Consider the following 19,546-nt stretch of genomic DNA (forward strand, 5'->3'; position numbering starts at 1 on the left):
GAGAGTTATGTTACTGAAACACATCCAGGTTTATGGCATCTCTCACAGGATGCCATCCTTTGCATCATAATGACCAACCTTCCTAGCATTTCTGTTAAACTTTTGTCAGTTATCTTAGACTGAACCTTATCTGCAATCTTTCCTTGTTGCTGTTATCGCATGTTTGATATTTCAGTTACTCAAGATAGATATTTTTATTTCTTACAAGACTTTAGAGGTTTGCAGAGTTGATTTAATACTGAATCTCTTTAAGAGAAATATTTTGAATTAAGATGGCTAATTTAAACCTTCAATTTTTCTTTTTTTTCCCTGCTAGTCATGATAGAACAATGCAAGATATTGTTTACAAACTTGTGCCAGGCCTCCAAGAAGGTAAGTTTTCTACTATCACGTATTTTTACTGAATATTAGATTTAGACATAGTTCCTTTATATTAATTAAAGGAGGAAGTGAGGAAAATGTTCACGGCAGGAGGAAAAATACCATCTCCACTTCCTCCAGTTTTAGCACTTTTTCTCTATACTTCACTCTTTTTTCAAATTTTAGACTTGTACTAGCAGTATTACTGAAAAAACTTCAGGAATGAAAAATGCTGGTGTTATTTCAGGGAAGAGTAACAATATGTAAATTTAGGTAGCACTGCAACTTTTTCATGTTGGCATTCTATAATTTGCATACATTCTTTAATAAACTGTGTACGTATTCATGTTGGTTTTGACAGCTTTGCAGACTTCTCAGAGGTAGAATACTAATGTAGTACAACTTTTGAGTTTCAGTGAATTTTTCTTCTCCTAAGATATACTTAAATCCTTTGCTGGTGGGTACATTTGTATTTCTGTTCTTATAATCTACTTTGACAATGAATCTGTAGAACTAAAGGAATGCTTTATAGTAATTGTTCAGTATTATTTTTCAACAGTGTGTTGCTACATTTAGTTTAATAGAATATTTCAATCCATTTAAGCTCTCAAGTGAGTACGTTATAGGACATTTATAAGCAATTTTAGGTAAAGGTATTATTTTAAAATTGTTTCTAGGATACTGGAAATCCGATATGTGGATAAATATTCAAAGCCAATATTTTTAGACAGAAATATCAAAGGTGAAAAAAACATAGTATGCTAAAGTATTTAAAATTGATTTTATATGTAATAACAGAATGGTGTAATAATAGCTCTGCAAATGACTTGGTAGAATTCTGACTCTCAAGAATAAGATTTTGATTAACTCAATTATGGCAGCAAAAGTAGAGAAGTAGCAAAAAGGGCTAATACCACTTCCTGCCTGAGAAGCTTCTTTTCCAGAACAGAGGAAGGTTTTGGAATACCTTGATAAATATTTTGGTAGAACATTATTCCTTAACTAATATTTACAATTTTAAACAGCGGAAATGAAAAAGCAGAGGGAATTCTATCACAAACTGGGTATGGAAGTACCAGGGGACATCAAAGGGGAGACATGCTCTGCAAAACAACATCCAGATTCACATCGCAATGGTAAATGGTCTTATGTTTATTCTGTCTTGGGGTGGGGGCACAGACTGCCATTAAGCTGCTGAAAGGATCTGTCAGAGGTAGGTGTCTAGCTAATATATATTATCACTCATTATTGTTGTGTGATATTGTACAAGGCTTTCTTGTGCTTATAAATGGGACTATTGTCTTAGTTTAAGGAAATTTTATGGGGTGGAAACTCTGAAATAAGTTATATCCCCTTAGTTTTCAACCTCTCCCCTCTACCAATAAGGAGAGACAAATACGAAGATATATAAGTGAAAAAATAACTGTTTACTAAAAGAAAACAGCAATAACCAAGAGATACAAAGGCAAATGGTTCAACCCTAACCCATAAATGTGGAGGTCCCCCTAACTGTCCTGGGGAACACAGACAAAAATGGCAGAGTCCTCTCCCTGGGCCACGCGGCCGAGAGAGAACAAAGGAAACAACACGGCAAACGAGCCTCCGCGGTTCCAAAGCTCCCTTCTCCCCCCAAACAACGGAAGGGAAAAAAACAAAACTTGGAAAAACTATTTTGTCCGAAAGGAGTCAATGCTGCCGAAACGCTGGAAGAAACTTCCCGGCAGTTGCAGGGCCGATCCCCTCAGCGGCTGAAAATTTATGAAGTGGCTACGACGTCCCGGCATGGCAGCGAAAAAGTGGTGGACTGCTAGCAGTGGCTGGAAACTTATGGAGTGGGTCTAACCCCCAGCAACGGGCAGCTGCGGGCAGCAGTTGACAAGCCCCCCCCCCCTTCCCCCCCCAGCAGGCGGCAGTGGTGAAGGTATTGCGAAATCTTCCAGGGCACGGAGACAATAAAAGAGAGCTCCGTGTGTCCATTCCCGGTTTTAAAGGGACCCAGTACGCCTTCCCCTTCCGTGAACCGGGGTGAAATACAGAGGTTCTGCTTCTGACTCCGGGTCTTAAAGAGCCAGTAAACAGACTTCGCATATTGACGCGTGGAATACACGATTTTGGGTCACCTAGGTCAACTAGGACAACTATATACAAGAACTCACCTCTTAGAACTTGATTCAAAGAAATCCACTCCACAGTAAGGTACTGTAAAGTAAAGCACACCTCTATTGGCCCGGCTGGGGGAGCACGCAGGGGTTAAAACCTCCATATGCTTGTCCACCATGTTCATCTTACAGAGGTTATTTATACATTTACAAGTTCGGCATCTGCCCTTTTTGTTCATTTATCTAAAACTTACAATCTTAAGGGGTTGGGTTCTTACATAAGTTGTGGTTTCCTTATCTTAGGGTTACAAACATGGCACACTATTCTTACCTAATACATTTATCACACACCTGTTTTGCTAATACACACAATTTTACTATTACACACTTTGTTGCTATATTAGTTATACTTCATTTATAATTGTGTATTATGTTCCTATTCTCTTATTGCATTTTTGTACCTTTTGTGACAGTTCTATTTGTCATTAAAACGGCAGTTAGCATGCGTCTTCCTTCTTCTCGCTTAGCCCATAGGGGCTAAGCCCTTGTCCTACAGAAAAGTGGTTAGCCAAACTCATTAGGTCACATTCCTTTCCCTTATCATCTTAGTCCACTCAGGCCTGGTTTTTTTTTCAAGAGCAGTTAGTGTTAGGTATACCATCTCCTATTCACTGATCATCATAGCCCCTTCCAGGGCCAGGCTTCTTGTCTTGCAAAAGCAGTAGCAGTCGAGCATAGCAGCCAACACCCATTTTTTATTAATCTATACTTTATACTAAGATGCTGTCTTGGGGTGACTTTATGATGTGTATCCCATATCGCTGCCCTGTGCCCAGAAATTAACTTTGTGCCTTTCTATGCCTCTAAACTGAGCCTGAGAGGGGGAAGGAAAAACTGAGCAAAACTTTTTCAAAGCAGTTTGCAGCTTGTTCAAGGTCACACAGAGATAGCGATTTTTTTTTTTTTTCCCCAGCTGCGGAAGGGGAGGGAGGAAGCACCTGGCTTGCTGCTCCCCGAGTCAGTTTTTTGGCCAGTTTCAGCTTCTTTTTCTCCAGAGAGAGACGGAGAGTTGAATTTTTTTTTTCCTTCCCTGGAATTTCAGATTTTCTCCCTTTTCTACTGGACTGCTTCAATATCAGAACACATCGGGAGGACTTTCCACTGGGCACAGAGGGCCTGGCCCTGGGCCAAGCCCCAGCTCCAAGGAGACCAAAGGGAGGACTCTAACACTTTCCCAGGTTTTTTCTCCACAGCGAAATATTTTATTATTTAGCATTATTTTCCTTTTCCCGTGTGTTTGGTAAATAAATAGTTTTTATCTCTTTCACTTTCCTTTGAGGAAAATTTATTTTTTCCCGAACCGGGTGGGGGAGAGGTGGTTCTGATCCGCCTTCTCTCAGAGGATATATTTCTAAATTTGGCCAAACCAGTACAAATTTAGTAGCGCCCAATGTGGGGCTCGAAGGAAAGTGAAAAAACCTGTAGTAATTACATTATGGCTTATGTTAAAGGAGTCCTGTGTTTCAAACTCACCATCTAAGTCCCATATTGTTTTACATCACATTTGTTTATAGAAGGTGTTCTTTTAGATGGCTGTACCGTGTTCCTGGTGAAGATCTTCAGTAGTATCTGTGTGGGAACTATGATAAGAAAAGGTTCATTTTATTGCGACCCTAAATTGCATTAACTTCAGAAATTGTTAATGTTAAGTGTAATTTTGTGATAGAAATGCTGTGGTGGTGTTCTGGTTTGGCCAAATTTAGAAATATATCCTCTGAGAGAAGGCAGATCAGAACCACCCCTCCCCCACCCGGTTCGGGAAAAAATAAATTTTCCTCAAAGGAAAGTGAAAGAGATAAAAACTATTTATTTAACAAACACACGGGAAAAGGAAAATAATGCTAAATAATAAAATATTTCACTGTGGAGAAAAAACCTGGGAAAGTGTTAGAGTCCTCCCTTTGGTCTCCTTGGAGCTGGGGCTTGGCCCAGGGCCAGGCCCTCTGTGCCCAGTGGAAAGTCCTCCCGATGTGTTCTGATATTGAAGCAGTCCAGTAGAAAAGGGAGAAAATCTGAAATTCCAGGGAAGGAAAAAAAAATTCAACTCTCCGTCTCTCTCTGGAGAAAAAGAAGCTGAAACTGGCCAAAAAACTGACTCAGGGAGCAGCAAGCCGGGTTCTTCCTCGCTCCCCTGCTGCAGCTGGGAAAAAAAAAAATCGCTATCTCTGTGTGACCTTGAACAAGCTGCAAACTGCTTTGAAAAAGTTTTGCTCAGTTTTTCCTTCCCCCTCTCAGGCTCAGTTTAGAGGCATAGAAAGGCACAAAAATTAATTTCGGGGCATAGGCAGCGATATGGGATACACATCATAAAGTCACCCCAAGACAGGTGGTTATACTCAAAATGTATGTGCGTGTGTGTGTATTTATCAAAGCGTAAAAGAATTCTCAAATTTGTGACTGTCGGGAAAGCATATCAGTTTTACAGAATAGTGAATGAGTCCTGACAAATTTGTAGCTGTGTCTTGAACTGATTTTCTGAGAAGCTTTGGATTACTGTCTACATTCCCACTACCAAGACTACAGCTGCTTTCCAGCTTTTCTCCTGGCTACAAAAGAAGCTGTGAGAAACGAAGCCCACTCCTCTTTTTTTGGGGGGGGGGGGGGGGGGGGGGGGGTTTATAAATTTAATAAGGGACAATAGGGGACAAAGTTCACTTAAAGCAAAGGACAGCTCTGGGTGCTTAGCTCAAAGCCAGAGGCACCCCCACTTACACAAACTTCCTGGTTATATGCTTTAACATTATGCATATTAATTAACCACAATGCATATGCATAGTTTTTCTGTGAACTAATTTACATTTTTTAAAGAAGGGATTAACATAGTTCCTCCCCCGGTTTGCCTTTTAGAGCATGCGTATTATGATGTGAGGGTCTTCTGGGGTCTTCTTGATGAAGGCTCAGGTCTTCCTCACATCTTGAACTTTTCAACTTTGTCTTTGGAGCATGCACAGTTATGGTGTTCCTAGGTCTTTCTGGGTCCAACCTGTTTGAATTCCTTTCTCATTAGCACATCCTGCTGCTTCTCTTGTCTATTTTTGTGATTATCCACCTGGCTTTCCATTTATTTAAGCATTAAGCAATTAGTTAACCATATACTAGCTATTACATTGTATAAAAAGTTATAATTCAAATTATATAGGTATCTTATAACTCAAGCTATATAATCATCTTGTAACTTTAATCCTAGTTATAATGTTAATTAGTAAATACCTGCATAGCAAAGTTATTCTTAACATGCACATAATATTTCCTAACATATTCTAATACTAAATATTTCTTACATTTCACTACCCGCGAAAGCCAATGCTATAATAGCTGTTTATCACAAAGCTGATCATGCCTAATTACTTACAAGCCTAATTACTTAAAAAACCAAACCCAAACAAAAACCCCACAGTTGGTCTTATAGTCTTGACTTTGTTTCAGGATTACCTGTCATCTGATACGTATAACTTAATTATTGTAATGCTCTTCTTTCTTCTGAAAGGTGAAACTAAACCAGATGAAAATTCAAACAAAGAAGCTTCTGAAGAAAAACGAGAAGAAGATAACGACTATCATCGAAGTGATGAACAGGTGGGTTTACTTCTGATATAGGGCATTTATTAGTTTTATTTTGCATTTCCACTTTAAATTATTATTTTTCTTAGATAAACTTTTTTTCCCACTGACAGAGACAAGACACAACAGTCTTCCATGCTTTTGTGTATACTTGAGCTTCATCTTTTTTAATTAGGTAGCTGTGGAGAAATATGGTTTTGATAATTTCATTAAGGTTTGATAGTTATAACTATTTCTGAGTTTCCTGAATGCTGGCTAAACTCTGTGTTGGCTTTCATCTCAACTAGATTTCAAGTAATTTGGACCTTTTATCTGAGAGTCTACTCTCATGTAACTCTGGTGCATCAGGTCTGAATATGCTTCAATAATTAGAATGAAAAGATTTTTATACTTAGTATTTAGTGTCATGTTTCAAATAAAATGTGTTTGAGTGTGAAACTTGCTATTGGAATACAGAAGTCACTGCCTTCATGTTTCCCTGCTAACTGTCCAAAGTAAATTAAATTTGGGTTAATTTTCCATTTAATGATAGTGCAATGGTTATATTCAGATGGATTGCGCTTTGTATCAGATCATTTAAGTGCACAGAATAAAACTTATCCTAAAGACCTTAGACTAAATTAAAAAAAACAGATGAAGAAAAGAAGAAGGAATTGAAGGACAGAGATCAAAAGGCCCTTTTTCCCCATATAATCTTTTGAACTTCAAAAATGTGTTTTATCATTTGCATCAGTAATTTTTAAATTTCAAAATATTATTTAAAAACATGCCTTAAATATTAAACTATGTTACTGGATTCAGATGTTAGATTAATGTATTGGTTTAAGACAATTTAAAGAGGTGGGAACTCTAAAATGAGTTACCTCCCCTTAATTCCAACCAATCCCTTTTCACCAATAAGGAATGAATATGAGTGGATATAAGTGAAAAAAGATCAGTTTACTAACAAATGGAACAGCAATAGGCAAAAAAATAGCAGTAAATAACTGCTTGATACAAAACTGCTTAATCTCACAAACCCCATGGGAACAAAGAGAGACCCGAAATACCGGAAATACCCTTCCCAAGACGGCACCTGCCAGAGGTGGCCACATGGCTTGAAAGGGAAGATGATGTCACACCCTTCCCTTCCAAGATGGTGCCCTCAGGCGACTGCGTGGTCCCAGGAACAAAGGGACAAGGTGGCAGAAACCCCTACCGAGAAAGGCAGGAGCCTACAGAGCAGTTCTAGCGGCAGATGAAGACTTGCCAGATCGTGTGGGGTCTGTGCCACTTCTCGCCTCTTCCTCCTGCTGTTTGCTGGGGTCCCCTGGTGCTGCTGCTGTGCTCTGCACTGTGGATGGGGGGGAGGGGACCAGTCTATTGGCACCAGCATAGGGTGGCCTGATCCCAGGAACTTCCTTGCTTTTTTTCTCACTGCTGGCAGAATTTGCAAAGTTCACTTTGAAACAGTTTCTAATTGTGAAATGCAGTCTTTATGAGTGTCTACCATTGCAAACCCAAAACAACCACCTTCAAAGCGGAGCTCCCGCCTTCAGCAAAAGCTGCCATGAAAGAGAGAGCGTCTGCTTCCATAATCGTCTCTCTTGGAGTGGGGGCCAATTGAATTGGACCAGCTTGCTGGAGCAGGGCTGCCCTGCTTGGTGACAGACAGGCACCTGTGGAATTTGCCTCCAGGCAGTGCAAAACCACTAACTGCAGTCTCTCCGAGACAAGGAAAGAAAAAAATGAAGAGAACCCAAAAAGGGAAAACTCTCTGCCTAAGCAAAGACCAAGAAGTCAGTGAGGCAGAAACCACGCCACAAAAGAGCACAAGTTGCCTGCTTGAGCAGACTTAAAAAGTACCCGTGTTACTACACATACCCCCTCTCCCCCAGTTTCCCTGCTGCGGGGTCTTAAAGAGACAGTAAAAATTTTGGGCACAGATAGGTATGGAATACAAAAACAGTTTGGGTTACCCACGTGTCCCGGTTTGAGACAAATTCAGAGGAACATCCAAAATGAACGTCCTCTGATAGAAGGCAGGTTACAGCCACCCCTCCCCTACCAGGTTCGGAAAGAATTGTCCTCGGAGGAAAGCGAAAAAAAAAGTTATTTATTTAACAAGCAGAGTGCACGCAGGCACAGGAAAAAAAAAGAAAATAATGCTAAATAATAAAACCTCTGGCTGTGGAGAGAACCTGGTAAAATTCAAAGTCCTTTGTGGGTGTGGCTTTCTCCTCTTCGGAGCTGGGGTTTGGCATTGGCCCCTCCGGGCTGTGGTGTAGGGCCTCCTGGTATGTTCTGGTGTTGCTGAACAGTCCAGAAGAGAAGAAGAAGAAACCAAAGTCCCAGGGCTCCGTGCTTTAGCTAACGAACAAAAAACTAGCGAAAAAACAAGAGAATGCCACTCTCTTCCCTGCTGCAGAGAGCCGAGAGCTGAGAAAAAAAACCCCAGGAAAATGCTTTCCTTGGCTTTGCAGCAGCAGAATGCAGGGGAGTGTGTGTCCTTGAGCACAAACAGCTCTGAAAATTTGCCTGGCTTCTCTCTCCCCTCTCCTGAGAAACAGCTTAAAGACACAGAAAGGCACAGGATTCATGTCTGGCATAGAGCAGACGATAGGGAATACAGTATCATACAGTCACCCCAGGACACCACGTCAATTAGAAACAGTCATTAAAAAGTGATAATGGTTTTGTCAGGGAGCAGCAAGGGCAGACTGCTAATCCATAGGGGCAGGGAAGCCAGGAGCCAAGAGTGACAGCAAGGCAGACAGGGGCACTGACCTCACCAAAAAGGGATTCAGTCCCACAATACCTGAATAAGGATAGCATAGCAGCTCTGGTGACAGTGAACAGATTCAGTCACAGTCAAGTGATCATCAGGAAAATCTTTAGTAATGAGGTAGGTCCAAGGTTAAGCCAGAAAGTAAAATCATTAAGTTGAATTCCGGTCTAGAGATGACAGTAACCAAGGTCATACACTGTTGCTGCCTGTTCTGAGCTTCCTCTCCCTCTCCCCAAGACAAGCCAGGACTTGCCTCTGCCATGTGCTCTGAACTCCTTTGTTCCAAGCGCGGGCAAAACCAAATGTAACTCAAACTCTTTAGCAGTGTCTGATTGGCCAGTCACCCCGGGTCCGCCCCTAGTCCTCCCCTTTCCCCTTCTCCGAATAAAACAGAAGATCAAGGGAGGCCCCACCTCTCTGGCTTTGCAACTCTTTCTGTGAACATCTCTTGTTTGTTTCTTTTTGAAAGCTTCTAACTGCGGGAAATTAGGCAAGTCGAGAGCTGTATTTCTCCCTCTTTGCTTCTGCTGGTGGTATTTGCTTTGCAGCTGATACAGGCACCGATTTTAGAGTTACTAAAATGATAGATTGCCCGTGCTACCTCTCTAGGTTGCTCGAGGCTTTCTAAGGCATTGAACTACTAGCGCTAGCCGGTAAAAAGCTGAAAAGATACCTCCCTCAATACACAGTCCAGTGATCACCAAGCCAAGTCTGTAGCGACGAAACAGGCCAAAGATCAAGCCAGGAAGTCCAATCTGTGGGTCAGGGTCTAGGCCAGGCACAGGCATGGCTGCAATGTATCTCATGACAGGAGGGAGCTTTTGCAGGAACTCAGGGAAAGAAACAGGATTTATTGCCTTTGGAAAAAGGGGCAGGCAACTCAGGAAGTGTTTAAGGATGTTGTTAGGATATGCAGAAAGAAAATTTGAGAGGCAAAAGCTCAATTAGAACTTAATCTGGCCACTTCTCTAAAGGATAATAAAAAGGTTTTTTAAAAATATATTAATAACAAAAGGGTGGCCAAGGAAAACCTCCATTCTTTATTGGATGTGGGAAGGAATAGTCTCCAAAGATAAAAGGCTGAGGTACTTAATGACTTCTTTTCCTCAGCCCTCAACAGTAAGACTGAAAAGCGGAAAGAACTCCACTACTGAATAAGTAGTAAAGTAGGTATGCTTTATTCCAGCGCTGGGACGCACGGGGGATCGCTCCTCCAAAATCATGCGTGCCGACAGCTGCATTCAGCTCGGTATTTATCGGGTTACAAGTTCCATATTCATTAAGTTTCCTAACAAACTCATACATATTCATCACCTAGCCAATCTAATACAAGGTACAAATCCTATAGCATTTACATACAGCCTATAAGAGTTATTACATTAACATAGAGTGTTACATTTTAACTCCTAAAAACTACTCCTTGGACCCCTTCTGCTGAGCTAATAGGGTCTGCTCTGACCCTTGGACCTGTCTGCAAGCAGAGGGTATTGTCTAATCAAGAGGGGATTACCTTCAGCCGGCTATACCATTGTTTTCTAGTTGTTCAGTAACTAAGACTTTATATCTCAAAGGTGGCTTTCATTTCGATGTCGCTTACAGTTTTCATATTCCCAAAATCTTTTGTCAGGCAATCATATTTATAAGGCTTTCCTGTTTCATCTTCCCCAACACCGCTGGTCTTATCAGCAGTCTCTTATCTTTTTCTTCCTGCTCTGGTATGATGACCAAGCTAGATGCATTGTTCCTGACAAACGAATTCTTCTGCTCCCCATCCCCCTGATTCAAGACCAGTAATCCTCACAACAACTGGCCTGGTGAGCTGGTAGACAGGGACAGGGAGCAGAAGGAACCCCCTGCAACCCAGGGGGAAGTAATTAGTGAGCTCCTGAGCCACTTAGACACTCACAAGTCTATGAGACTGGAGGGAATTCACCCAAGGGTACTGATGGAGCTGGTGGAAGAGCTCACCAAGCCACTCTCCATCATTTATCATCAGTCTTGGCTAACCGGAGGGAGTCCCAGATGACTGGAGGTTGGCCAATGTGATGCCCATCCACAAGAAGGGCCAGAAGGAAGATCCAGAGAACTACAGGCCTGTCAGCCTGACTTCAGTGTCCACCAAAGTTATGGAACAGGTCATCTTGAGCACAGTCACGTGACATATACAGGACAACCAAGGGGTAAGACCCAGACAGCATGGGTTTAGGAAAGGCAGGTCCTGCCTGACCAACCTGATCTCCTTTTATGACCAGGTGACCGACCTAGTGGATGAGGGCAGGCTGTGGATGTTGTCTACCTGGACTTCAACAGAAACTTTGACACCATCTTCCACAGCATTCTCTGGGAAAAGCTGGCAGCCCACAGCTTGGACAGGTGCACTGTTTGCTGGGTTAAGAACTGACTGGATGGCTGGGCCCAGAGAATGGTGATGAATGGTGCCACATCTGTTTGATGACTGGTCACTAGTGGTGTTCCCCAAGGCTCAGTATTGGGGCCAATCCTGTTTAAAATCTTTATTGATGATCTGGATGAGGCAATTGAGTAGATCCTCAGCAAGTTGTGTAGGAATGTTGATCCACTGGAGGGTAGAAGGGCTCTGCAGAGGGATCTGGACAGGCTGGATGATGTTCATCAAGGCAAAGTCCTGTACTTGGGCCCCACAACTCTATCTAACACTACAGGCTTGGGGAAGAGTGGCTGGAAAGCGGCCCACTGTAAAAGGACCTGGGTGTGCTGGTCGACAGCTGGTTGAACATGAGCCAGCATGTGCCCAGATGTTCAAGAAAGCAAATGGCATCCTGGCCTGTATCAGAAATAGTGTGGCCAGCAGGACCAGGAAAGTCATTCTTCCCCTGTACTTGGCACTGGTGACACTGCACCTTGAGTACTGTATCCAGTTCTGGGCCCCTCAGTTCAGGAAAGACATTGAGGTGCTGCAGCATGTCCAGAGAAGGGCAACAGAGCTGAGGAAGGGTCTGGAGCACAAGTCTTATGAGGAACACCTAAAGGAGCTGGGGTTGTTTAGCCTGCAGAAGAAGAGGCTCAGGGGAGACCTTCTCACTCTCTACAACTACCTGAAAAGAGATTGTAGCCAGATGGGGGTCAGTGTCTTCTCCCAGAGAACTAGTGACAGGACAAGAGGGGACAGTCTTAAGGAGCACCGGGGAGCTTTAGGTTGGACATTAGGAGGAATTTCTTCACAGAAAGGGTTGATAAACATTGGAACGGACTGCCCAGGGAGGTGGTGGAGTCGCCGTCCCTGGAGCTGTTTAAGGGAAGACTGGATGTGGCACTTACTGCTATCATCTAGTTGACATGGGGGTGTTCGGTCATAGGTTGGACTCCATGATCTCAGAGGTCTTTTCCAACCTACTTGATTCTGTGATTCATGCAAGGGGACCAACCAAGGACGGGATCTTCAGCTTAAATAATGTTGCTAAATGGAGCAGTGTGAGCTCCCACTGAAAATTCTTCAAGCTTTTTCTCAACTCTTCATTCACAACAGTTTCATGGTCATACAGCTGCTTATCAAAATTGGCCCTGAGCCCAGACAACCAAACCCCCAGAGGGGAGGCTAATGAACTCAGGGTCCTGACAGGCTTTCATATTAGATATCTCACTTGGGTCTTGACCTAGGCTGCTTCTGAACTTGTTGGAACCTATTCAGTGTCCCAGTTTGAGACAAATTCGGAGGAACATCTAAAATGAACGTCCTCTGATAGAAGGCAGGTTGCAGCCACCCCTCCCCCACCAGGTTCGGAAAGAATTTTCCTCGGAGGAAAGAGAAAAAAAAAGTTATTTATTTAACAAGTAAAGTGCATGCAGGCACGGGAAAAAAAAGAAAATAATGCTAAATAATAAAACCTCTCGCTGTGGAGAGAACCTAGTAAAATTCAAAGTCCTTGTGGGTGAAGTTCTCTCCTCTCCAGAGCTGGGGTTCGGCGTGGGCCCCCTCCGGGCCAGTGTGTAAGGCCTCCCGATGATGTTCAGGTGTTGCTGAACAGTCCAGAAGAGAAACCAAAGTCCCAGGAAAACCTTTTTTTTTTTTTCCCCTCAGCTTATGAACAAGAAGCTAACTAAAAAAAAAGCAAAGGAATATAACTCTCTTCCCTGCTGCAGAAGGCGAGCAGCCGGGCAGAAGAAGTCAGCGAGCTATCTCTGTTTTTGAACACAGTGCCGAAGGAATTCCACCGGCTTCCCCCCACCCCCCTGCCTCTCTTAAAGGTACAGAAAGGCACAGGATTCATGTCTGGCATAGGGCAGACAATAGGGAATACAGTATCATACAGTCACCCCAGGACATTCAGTTAGAATGAAGCTCTGGAACAAGGCAGCCCTAATGTTCTGCATTGAACTTTTGTCCAGCTCCCTTTTGAGATGAATGGTGCTTAACATTAAGCTTACAAAATACTAGACAGGCTTTTTAAAATGACACTACAGGCATTTCACTTTAAAAAATACTGGTATTCTACATTTTCACCTTTTTGTTAGACTAATAAATGCTGCATTTGAAATGCATAATGGGAACTGCAGAAAATTCTGTCAACTAGACCTAGCTGTTTTCTTTTTCGTAAAGGTAAGCATCTGCTTGGAATGCAATAGCAGCAAATTACGTGGACTGAAACGAAAATGGATCCGCTGCTCAGCACAAGCAACAGTCTTACATCTAAAGAAGTTCATTGCTAAAAAACTTAACCTTTCTTCTTTTAATGAGGTAATGTTTTAATGTTTAAAAATTATTTTTCAAATTAAAATCTTATGGATTATTTTCAAAACAGTGTCTTTCCTTTCAAACAGACTAAAAAAATGAAGCACACACTATTTCTCAATATAAAGGAACAGAAAATAAGGAGCTAAATGCAGAAAAATAGATTTTTCCCCAAATTTACCTCCTCACCTTTTAATTTAAGGAAGCTGTTCATCTTCCCTTTTTTCTCTCCCTCGGCTGCAATGAAGATATAGCTCTTACTGGTTCTTGGTTTTATGGACAGTGCAGCTCAGTGTGTTGTTCCATGACCAATTAAAAAACCTACCAAACAGGTTGGCTATATGGTTTCCACCTGTCTTAAAACTGGCTCCTTCAATGTGTTTTGTTTGGTGGCCATAAATAAAGGGATACATTGCCGTAGCAGAGAGAATGATAGAATTATAGAATGGTTTGGGTTAGATGGGACCTAAAAGTTAATCTAGTTCCAAACTCCCTGCCATGGGTGGGGATGTCTTCCGCTAGACCTGATTGCTTCAAGCCCTGTCCAACCTGGCCTTGAACACTTCCAGGGATGAGGCATCCACAACTTCTCTGGGCAACCTGTTCCAGTGCCTCACCACCCTCACAATAAAAAATTTCTTCCTAATACCTAATCTAAACCTACCTTCCTTCAGTTTGAAGCTATTACCCCTTGTCCTGTCACTACATGCACTTGTAAAAAGTCCCTCTCCAGCTTTCTTGTAAGCCCCCTTTAGAGTCTTCTTTTCTCCAGGCTGAACAGAATCACAGAATAAGCTGAGTTGGAAGGGACCCACAAAGAACATTGAGTCCAACTCTTAGCCTTGCATAGCACCAACCCCAAGAGTCACACCATGTGTCCAAGAGTATAGTCCAAACACTTCTTGAACTCTGTCAGGCTTGGTGCTCCCTGGGGAGCCTGTTCCAGTGCTCAACCACCCTCTGGGTGAAGAATCTTTTTCTAATATCCAACCTAAACCTCCCCTGACAGCTTCAGGCCATTCTGTCAGGTCCTGTCCCTGGTCATGAGAGTGAAGAGATCAGTGTCTGCCCCTCCTCTTTCCCTGACAAGGAAGTTGTAGACTGTGACGAGGTCCCCCCTCAGTCTCCTCCAGGCTGAGCAGACCAAGTGACCTCAGGCACTCCTCATAAGGCTTCCCCTCAAGGCTCTTCACCATCTTTGTTGCCCTCCTTGGGATGCTCTTTAATAGTTTCTTATATTGTGGTGACCAAAACTGCACACAATATTCAAGGTCAACTCCAGCTCTCTCAGCCTGTCTTTATAGGAGATATGCTCCAGCCCACTAATCATCTTCTTGGCCCTCCTCTGGACTTGCTCCAAGAGGTCAATGTCTTTCTTGTGTTGGGGGCCCCAAAGCTGGATGCAGTATTCAAGGTAGAGTCTCACAAGAGTCGAGTAGAGGGGGAGAATCACCTCCTTTGACCTGCTGTCCATACTACTTTTCATGCAGCTGAAGATATGATTGGCTTTCTGGGCTACAAGCATGCATTGTTAGGTCACGTCAAGCTTCTAATCCACGAACATCCCAATCCTGTATTGATGCTTGGGATTGCTTCAACTCGCATGCAGGACCTTGCACATGGCCCTGTTGAACTTCATGAGGTTCACAGAATCACAGAATCACCAGGTTGGAAGAGACCTTCAAGATCACCAAGTCCAAGCCATGCCCTAACACCACTTCAACTAAACTATGGCACTGAGTGCCACATCCAATCTTTTTTTAAACACGTCCAAGGATAGTGACTCCACCACCTCCCCCGGCAGACAATCCCAAAACTTTATCAATCTTTCAGTAAAAAACCTCTTCCTAACATCCAACCTAAATTTCCCTTGGCACAGCTTGAGACCATGTCCTCTTGTTCTACCAGTTGTTGCCTGGAAAAAGAGACCAACCCCCACCTGACTACAACCACCTTTCAGGGAGTTGTAGAGAGTGATACGGTCACCCCTGAGTCTTTTTTTCTCCAGGCTAAACAACCCCAGCTCCCTTAGTCATTCCTCACAGGACTTGTGTTCCAAGCCCCTCACAGGCCTTGTTGCCCTCCTTTGGATACATTCAAGTATCCCAATATCTTTCCTGAACTGAGGGGCCCAGAACTGGACACAGTACTTGAGGTGCGGCCTCACCAGTGCTGAGTACAGGGGAAGAATGACTTCCCTGGTCCTGCTGGCTACACTATTCCTGATACAGGCCAGGATGCGGTTGGCCTTCTTGGCCACCTGGGCACACTGCTGGCTCATGTTCAGCTGGCTGTCAACTAGTACCCCCAGGTCCCTTTCTGCCTGGCCACTGTCCAGCCACACTGTCTCCATCCTATAACATTGGAGGGGGTTATTGTGGCCAAAATACAGGACTTGGCACTTGGACTTATCAAACTTCAACTTATTGGACTCTGCCCATCTATCCAACCGTTCCAGGTCTCTCTGCAGAGCCCTCCTACCTTCCAACAGATTGACACACACTCCCAGCTTAGTGTCATCTGCAAATTTACTAATGAAGGACTCAATACCCTCATCCATATCATCAATAAAAATATTGAACAGAACTGGCCCCAGCACAGACCCCTGAGGGACACCAGTAGTGACTGGCCACCAATTGGATGCAGCACTGTTCACCACAACTCTCTGGGCCCACCCATCCAGCCAGTTCTTAACCCAGAAAAGAGTGCTCCTGTCCAAGCCGTGGGCTGCCAGCTTTTCCACGAGGCTGCTGTGGGAGACAGTGTCAAAGGCCTTGCTGAAGTCCAGGTAGACAACATCCACAGCCCTTCCTGCATCCACCAGGTGGGTCACCTGGTCATTAAAGGAGATCAGGTTGGTCAAACACGACCTGCCCCTCCTAAACCCACGCTGGCAGGGTCTTATCCCTCAGCCATCATGTAGGCGCTGTGTGATGGCACGCAGAATAAACTGTTCCATAATCTTACCAGGTACCGAGGACAGACGGACTGGCCTATAATCACTAGGATCCTCCTTCCTACCTTTCTTGTGAATGGGCGTCACTTTGGCCAGCTTCCAGTCAGCTGGAACCTCACCGGTGAGCCAAGACTGCTGGTAAATGATGGAGAGCAGCTTTGCAAGCTTATCTGCCAGCTCTCTCATCACTCTGGGATGGATTCCATCTGGTCCTGTAGATTTATGAACATCCAAGCAGCTCAGCAGTTCTCTGACTGCCTCTTCCTGGATAACAGGGGACCATCCTGCTCCCTGACACCATCTACCAGCCCAGGAGGACAGTTGTCCTGAGGACAATCTGTCTTCCCACTAAAGACTGAGGCAAAGAAGGCGTTAACCACTTCCACCTTCTCCCCATCTGCAGTCACTAAATTCCCTCCTGCATCCAGTAGAGAACCGAAGTTGTTCTTACCCTCCCTTTTGCCATTAATATATTTGTAAAAACATTTTTATTATCCTTCACAAGAGTTGCCAAGTTAAGTTCTAACTGAGCTTTGGCCTCTCAATTTTTTTCCTACATGCCCTAAAACCCCCTTAAATATTTCCTGAGATACCAGACCCTCCCTCCAAAGATGATACATCCTCTTTTTATTCCTAAGTTCCTTCATAAGCTCCCTGCCCATCCAGGCTGGACATTTGTGTCTTCACTCATCTTATGGCACACAGGGACAGTCTGTTCCTGTGCCCTCAAGATCTCTGTTTTGAGGCACGCCCACCCTTCCTGAATTCCTTTTTATTTTTAAGGGCTGCTTCCCAATGAATTCTTCGAATAAGTCCCCTAAATAGGCCAAAGTCTGCTCTCCAGAAATCCAATGTAAAAGTTTTATTGATGTTCTTCCTCATTTCACCAAATATCGAGAACTCTATAATTTCACAATCACTGTGCCCCAGACAGCCTCCAACCACCACATCTCCCACCAGCCCATCTCTATTTGCAAACAGCAGGTCTAGCATAGTCCCTCCCCTGGTGGGCTCACTCACCAGCTGTGACAAAAAGTTGACCTCCACACACTCTAAGGACTTCCTGGACTGCCTCCTTTCTGCTGTATTAAGTTCCCATCAGATGTCTGGTAGGTTAAAGTCACCTACAAGAACAAGGGCTGGTGATCCTGAAACATTCTCCAGCTGCTTGTAGAATAAATGATCCACCTCTTCCTCCTGGCTGGGTGGTCGATAACAGACTCCCACCAGGATGTCAGCCTTGTTAGCCTTCCCCTTAATTCTTACCCATAGGCAATCAACATCATTGTCATTAGTTTCATTTTCATAATATCAAAAGCCCCCTAATATAAAGGGCCACCCCTCCACCTCTTTTCCCTTTCCTGTCTCTTCTGAAGAGCTTGTAGCCATACAGTGCAGTGCTCCAGCTACGTTTCCATGATGGCGACTGCATCATAGCTTTGCTGTTGTACCGTGGCTTCCAGCTCTTCTTGTTTGTTACCCATGCTGTGTGCATTAGTGTACATGAACTTCAGCTGGGGTGCTATTTCACCCCTAACTCTGGCTTACCCCCCTTGGGCCTGCTTCCGGAGAGCCCAGTTGCATCCCCTTCCCCCTTCAAACCTAGTTTAAAGCCCTCCCAATGAGTTCCACCAGTTCATGGGCTAAAAACATTTTGCCTTTAACAGAGAGATGGAGTCCATCTGGTTCCAGCAGGCCAGGTGCCGTAAAAGTTGCCCCATGGTCAAAGAGCCCAAAATTCTTCTGATGACACCAACCCTTGAGCTACTTGTTGATAATGTCGGCTGTCCTTTTCCTTTCATCATTCGTCTCTGCCACCGAAGGGACTGAGCGGAACACTATCTGTACTCCTGCCCTATCAACCACTTGACCCAGAGCCCTAAAGTCCCTTTTAATTGCCCTAGTGCTTCTCTTTCAATCTCATTGATGCCTTTTCCTGGTCTTAAAATCAAGAGTCAAACATGGTTCGAGGGAAAAAAGGCATTTTACCTCTGTATTTATTTTAAGGATCCTTAGGCGCACCACATCCCGGTCGAATGCACCAAAATGCACACCACACTGCCCCTACCCCCCAAAGGTCTTGTATAACATTATAGGTTTTACTAATTAGCATATCTATCAAAGATTCCCCAATGAGAGGCTTGAATGAACCCCCCTCCCCAAGGAGCCTTCCCCTGAATGGTTCTATCTTAGTTTACAGAATGTGTTCTGGAGAGGACCTTGGGGTCTGGGGCACACTGATCCCTAACTACAAAGCTTCTAAAATGTTTAGTCTCTCAGCTTGACAAACAAGTCCAAGAATGTAGGCAAAAAGCACTAAGAATACAGAAGTTGTAAAAAGGTATAACAGGGGTATAAAAGAAAAGGCAAAAAATCATCATGGCATCATCATCACTGCCAACCTGGAGTATCAACAATGGGTAATAATTAGAGGGCTGAATCGGCCCAGGGAGTCTCTTGGTAATATCCCGTCCCCAGGCCCCAGGGAGGCAGCAGACCTCCCTGTGGGATGGGTCTGGTCAATACATAGGGCCCTCTGTGACAAGTTCAAACAGTCATCACAGGAAGGGGTCTGGACAGATGTGTTCTTCTTGGAGGGTTCTGTTTGGCTAGGTACACTTTTACTCACTGTAGCTTTTGATCGTGTAAAGACCATTGCTAAAAAACCCCAACCAACCAAATCTTGACACAAAAATAAACTAGAAACCCCACTAGCAGGAGGATACCTACAACCCTGCCTGCTTGCCCTGCCTGCGCAAACTGCCTCGCCACGCCCTCGGAGACGTGTCCTGCTCCTGTTTGCCCGCTCCGGGTCGCCACGCTCTCTATAACCCTCTTTTAATCACACTGTGGCTGGCTGGAGGAAAGCCGGCCCTACACCTGCGCAGGAGAGAAGCACCCACCTGCTCAGCCCTCTTTTAATCACACCACTGCTGGCAGGAGGAAACCCCGCCCTATGCCTGCACCCACAGGCATACAGGCCCACATCTCAAGTATGTCAAGGTCCCTCTGGATGGCATCCTGTTCCTCCAGCG

General features: G+C 44.0%; 1 protein-coding gene across 2 annotated transcripts in view; it reads left to right on the forward strand.

Moving 5' to 3' along the window:
* LOC138102895 (polycomb group RING finger protein 3-like) overlaps window positions 1–19,546 on the forward strand; it is a 176,425-nt gene that overhangs the window by 104,608 nt on the left and 52,271 nt on the right. For both annotated transcript variants that reach the window (XM_069000670.1, XM_069000669.1), the window contains exons 4-7: window positions 317–372; window positions 1,386–1,496; window positions 6,007–6,095; window positions 13,424–13,561. In XM_069000670.1, coding sequence (XP_068856771.1) covers window positions 317–372; window positions 1,386–1,496; window positions 6,007–6,095; window positions 13,424–13,561 — 394 coding nt within the window. The remainder of the gene's footprint in view (window positions 1–316; window positions 373–1,385; window positions 1,497–6,006; window positions 6,096–13,423; window positions 13,562–19,546) is intronic.

The sequence above is a fragment of the Aphelocoma coerulescens genome (assembly GCF_041296385.1).
Source record: "Aphelocoma coerulescens isolate FSJ_1873_10779 chromosome W unlocalized genomic scaffold, UR_Acoe_1.0 ChrW_unloc_scaf_4, whole genome shotgun sequence".
In the NCBI taxonomy this organism is placed as follows: domain Eukaryota; kingdom Metazoa; phylum Chordata; class Aves; order Passeriformes; family Corvidae; genus Aphelocoma; species Aphelocoma coerulescens.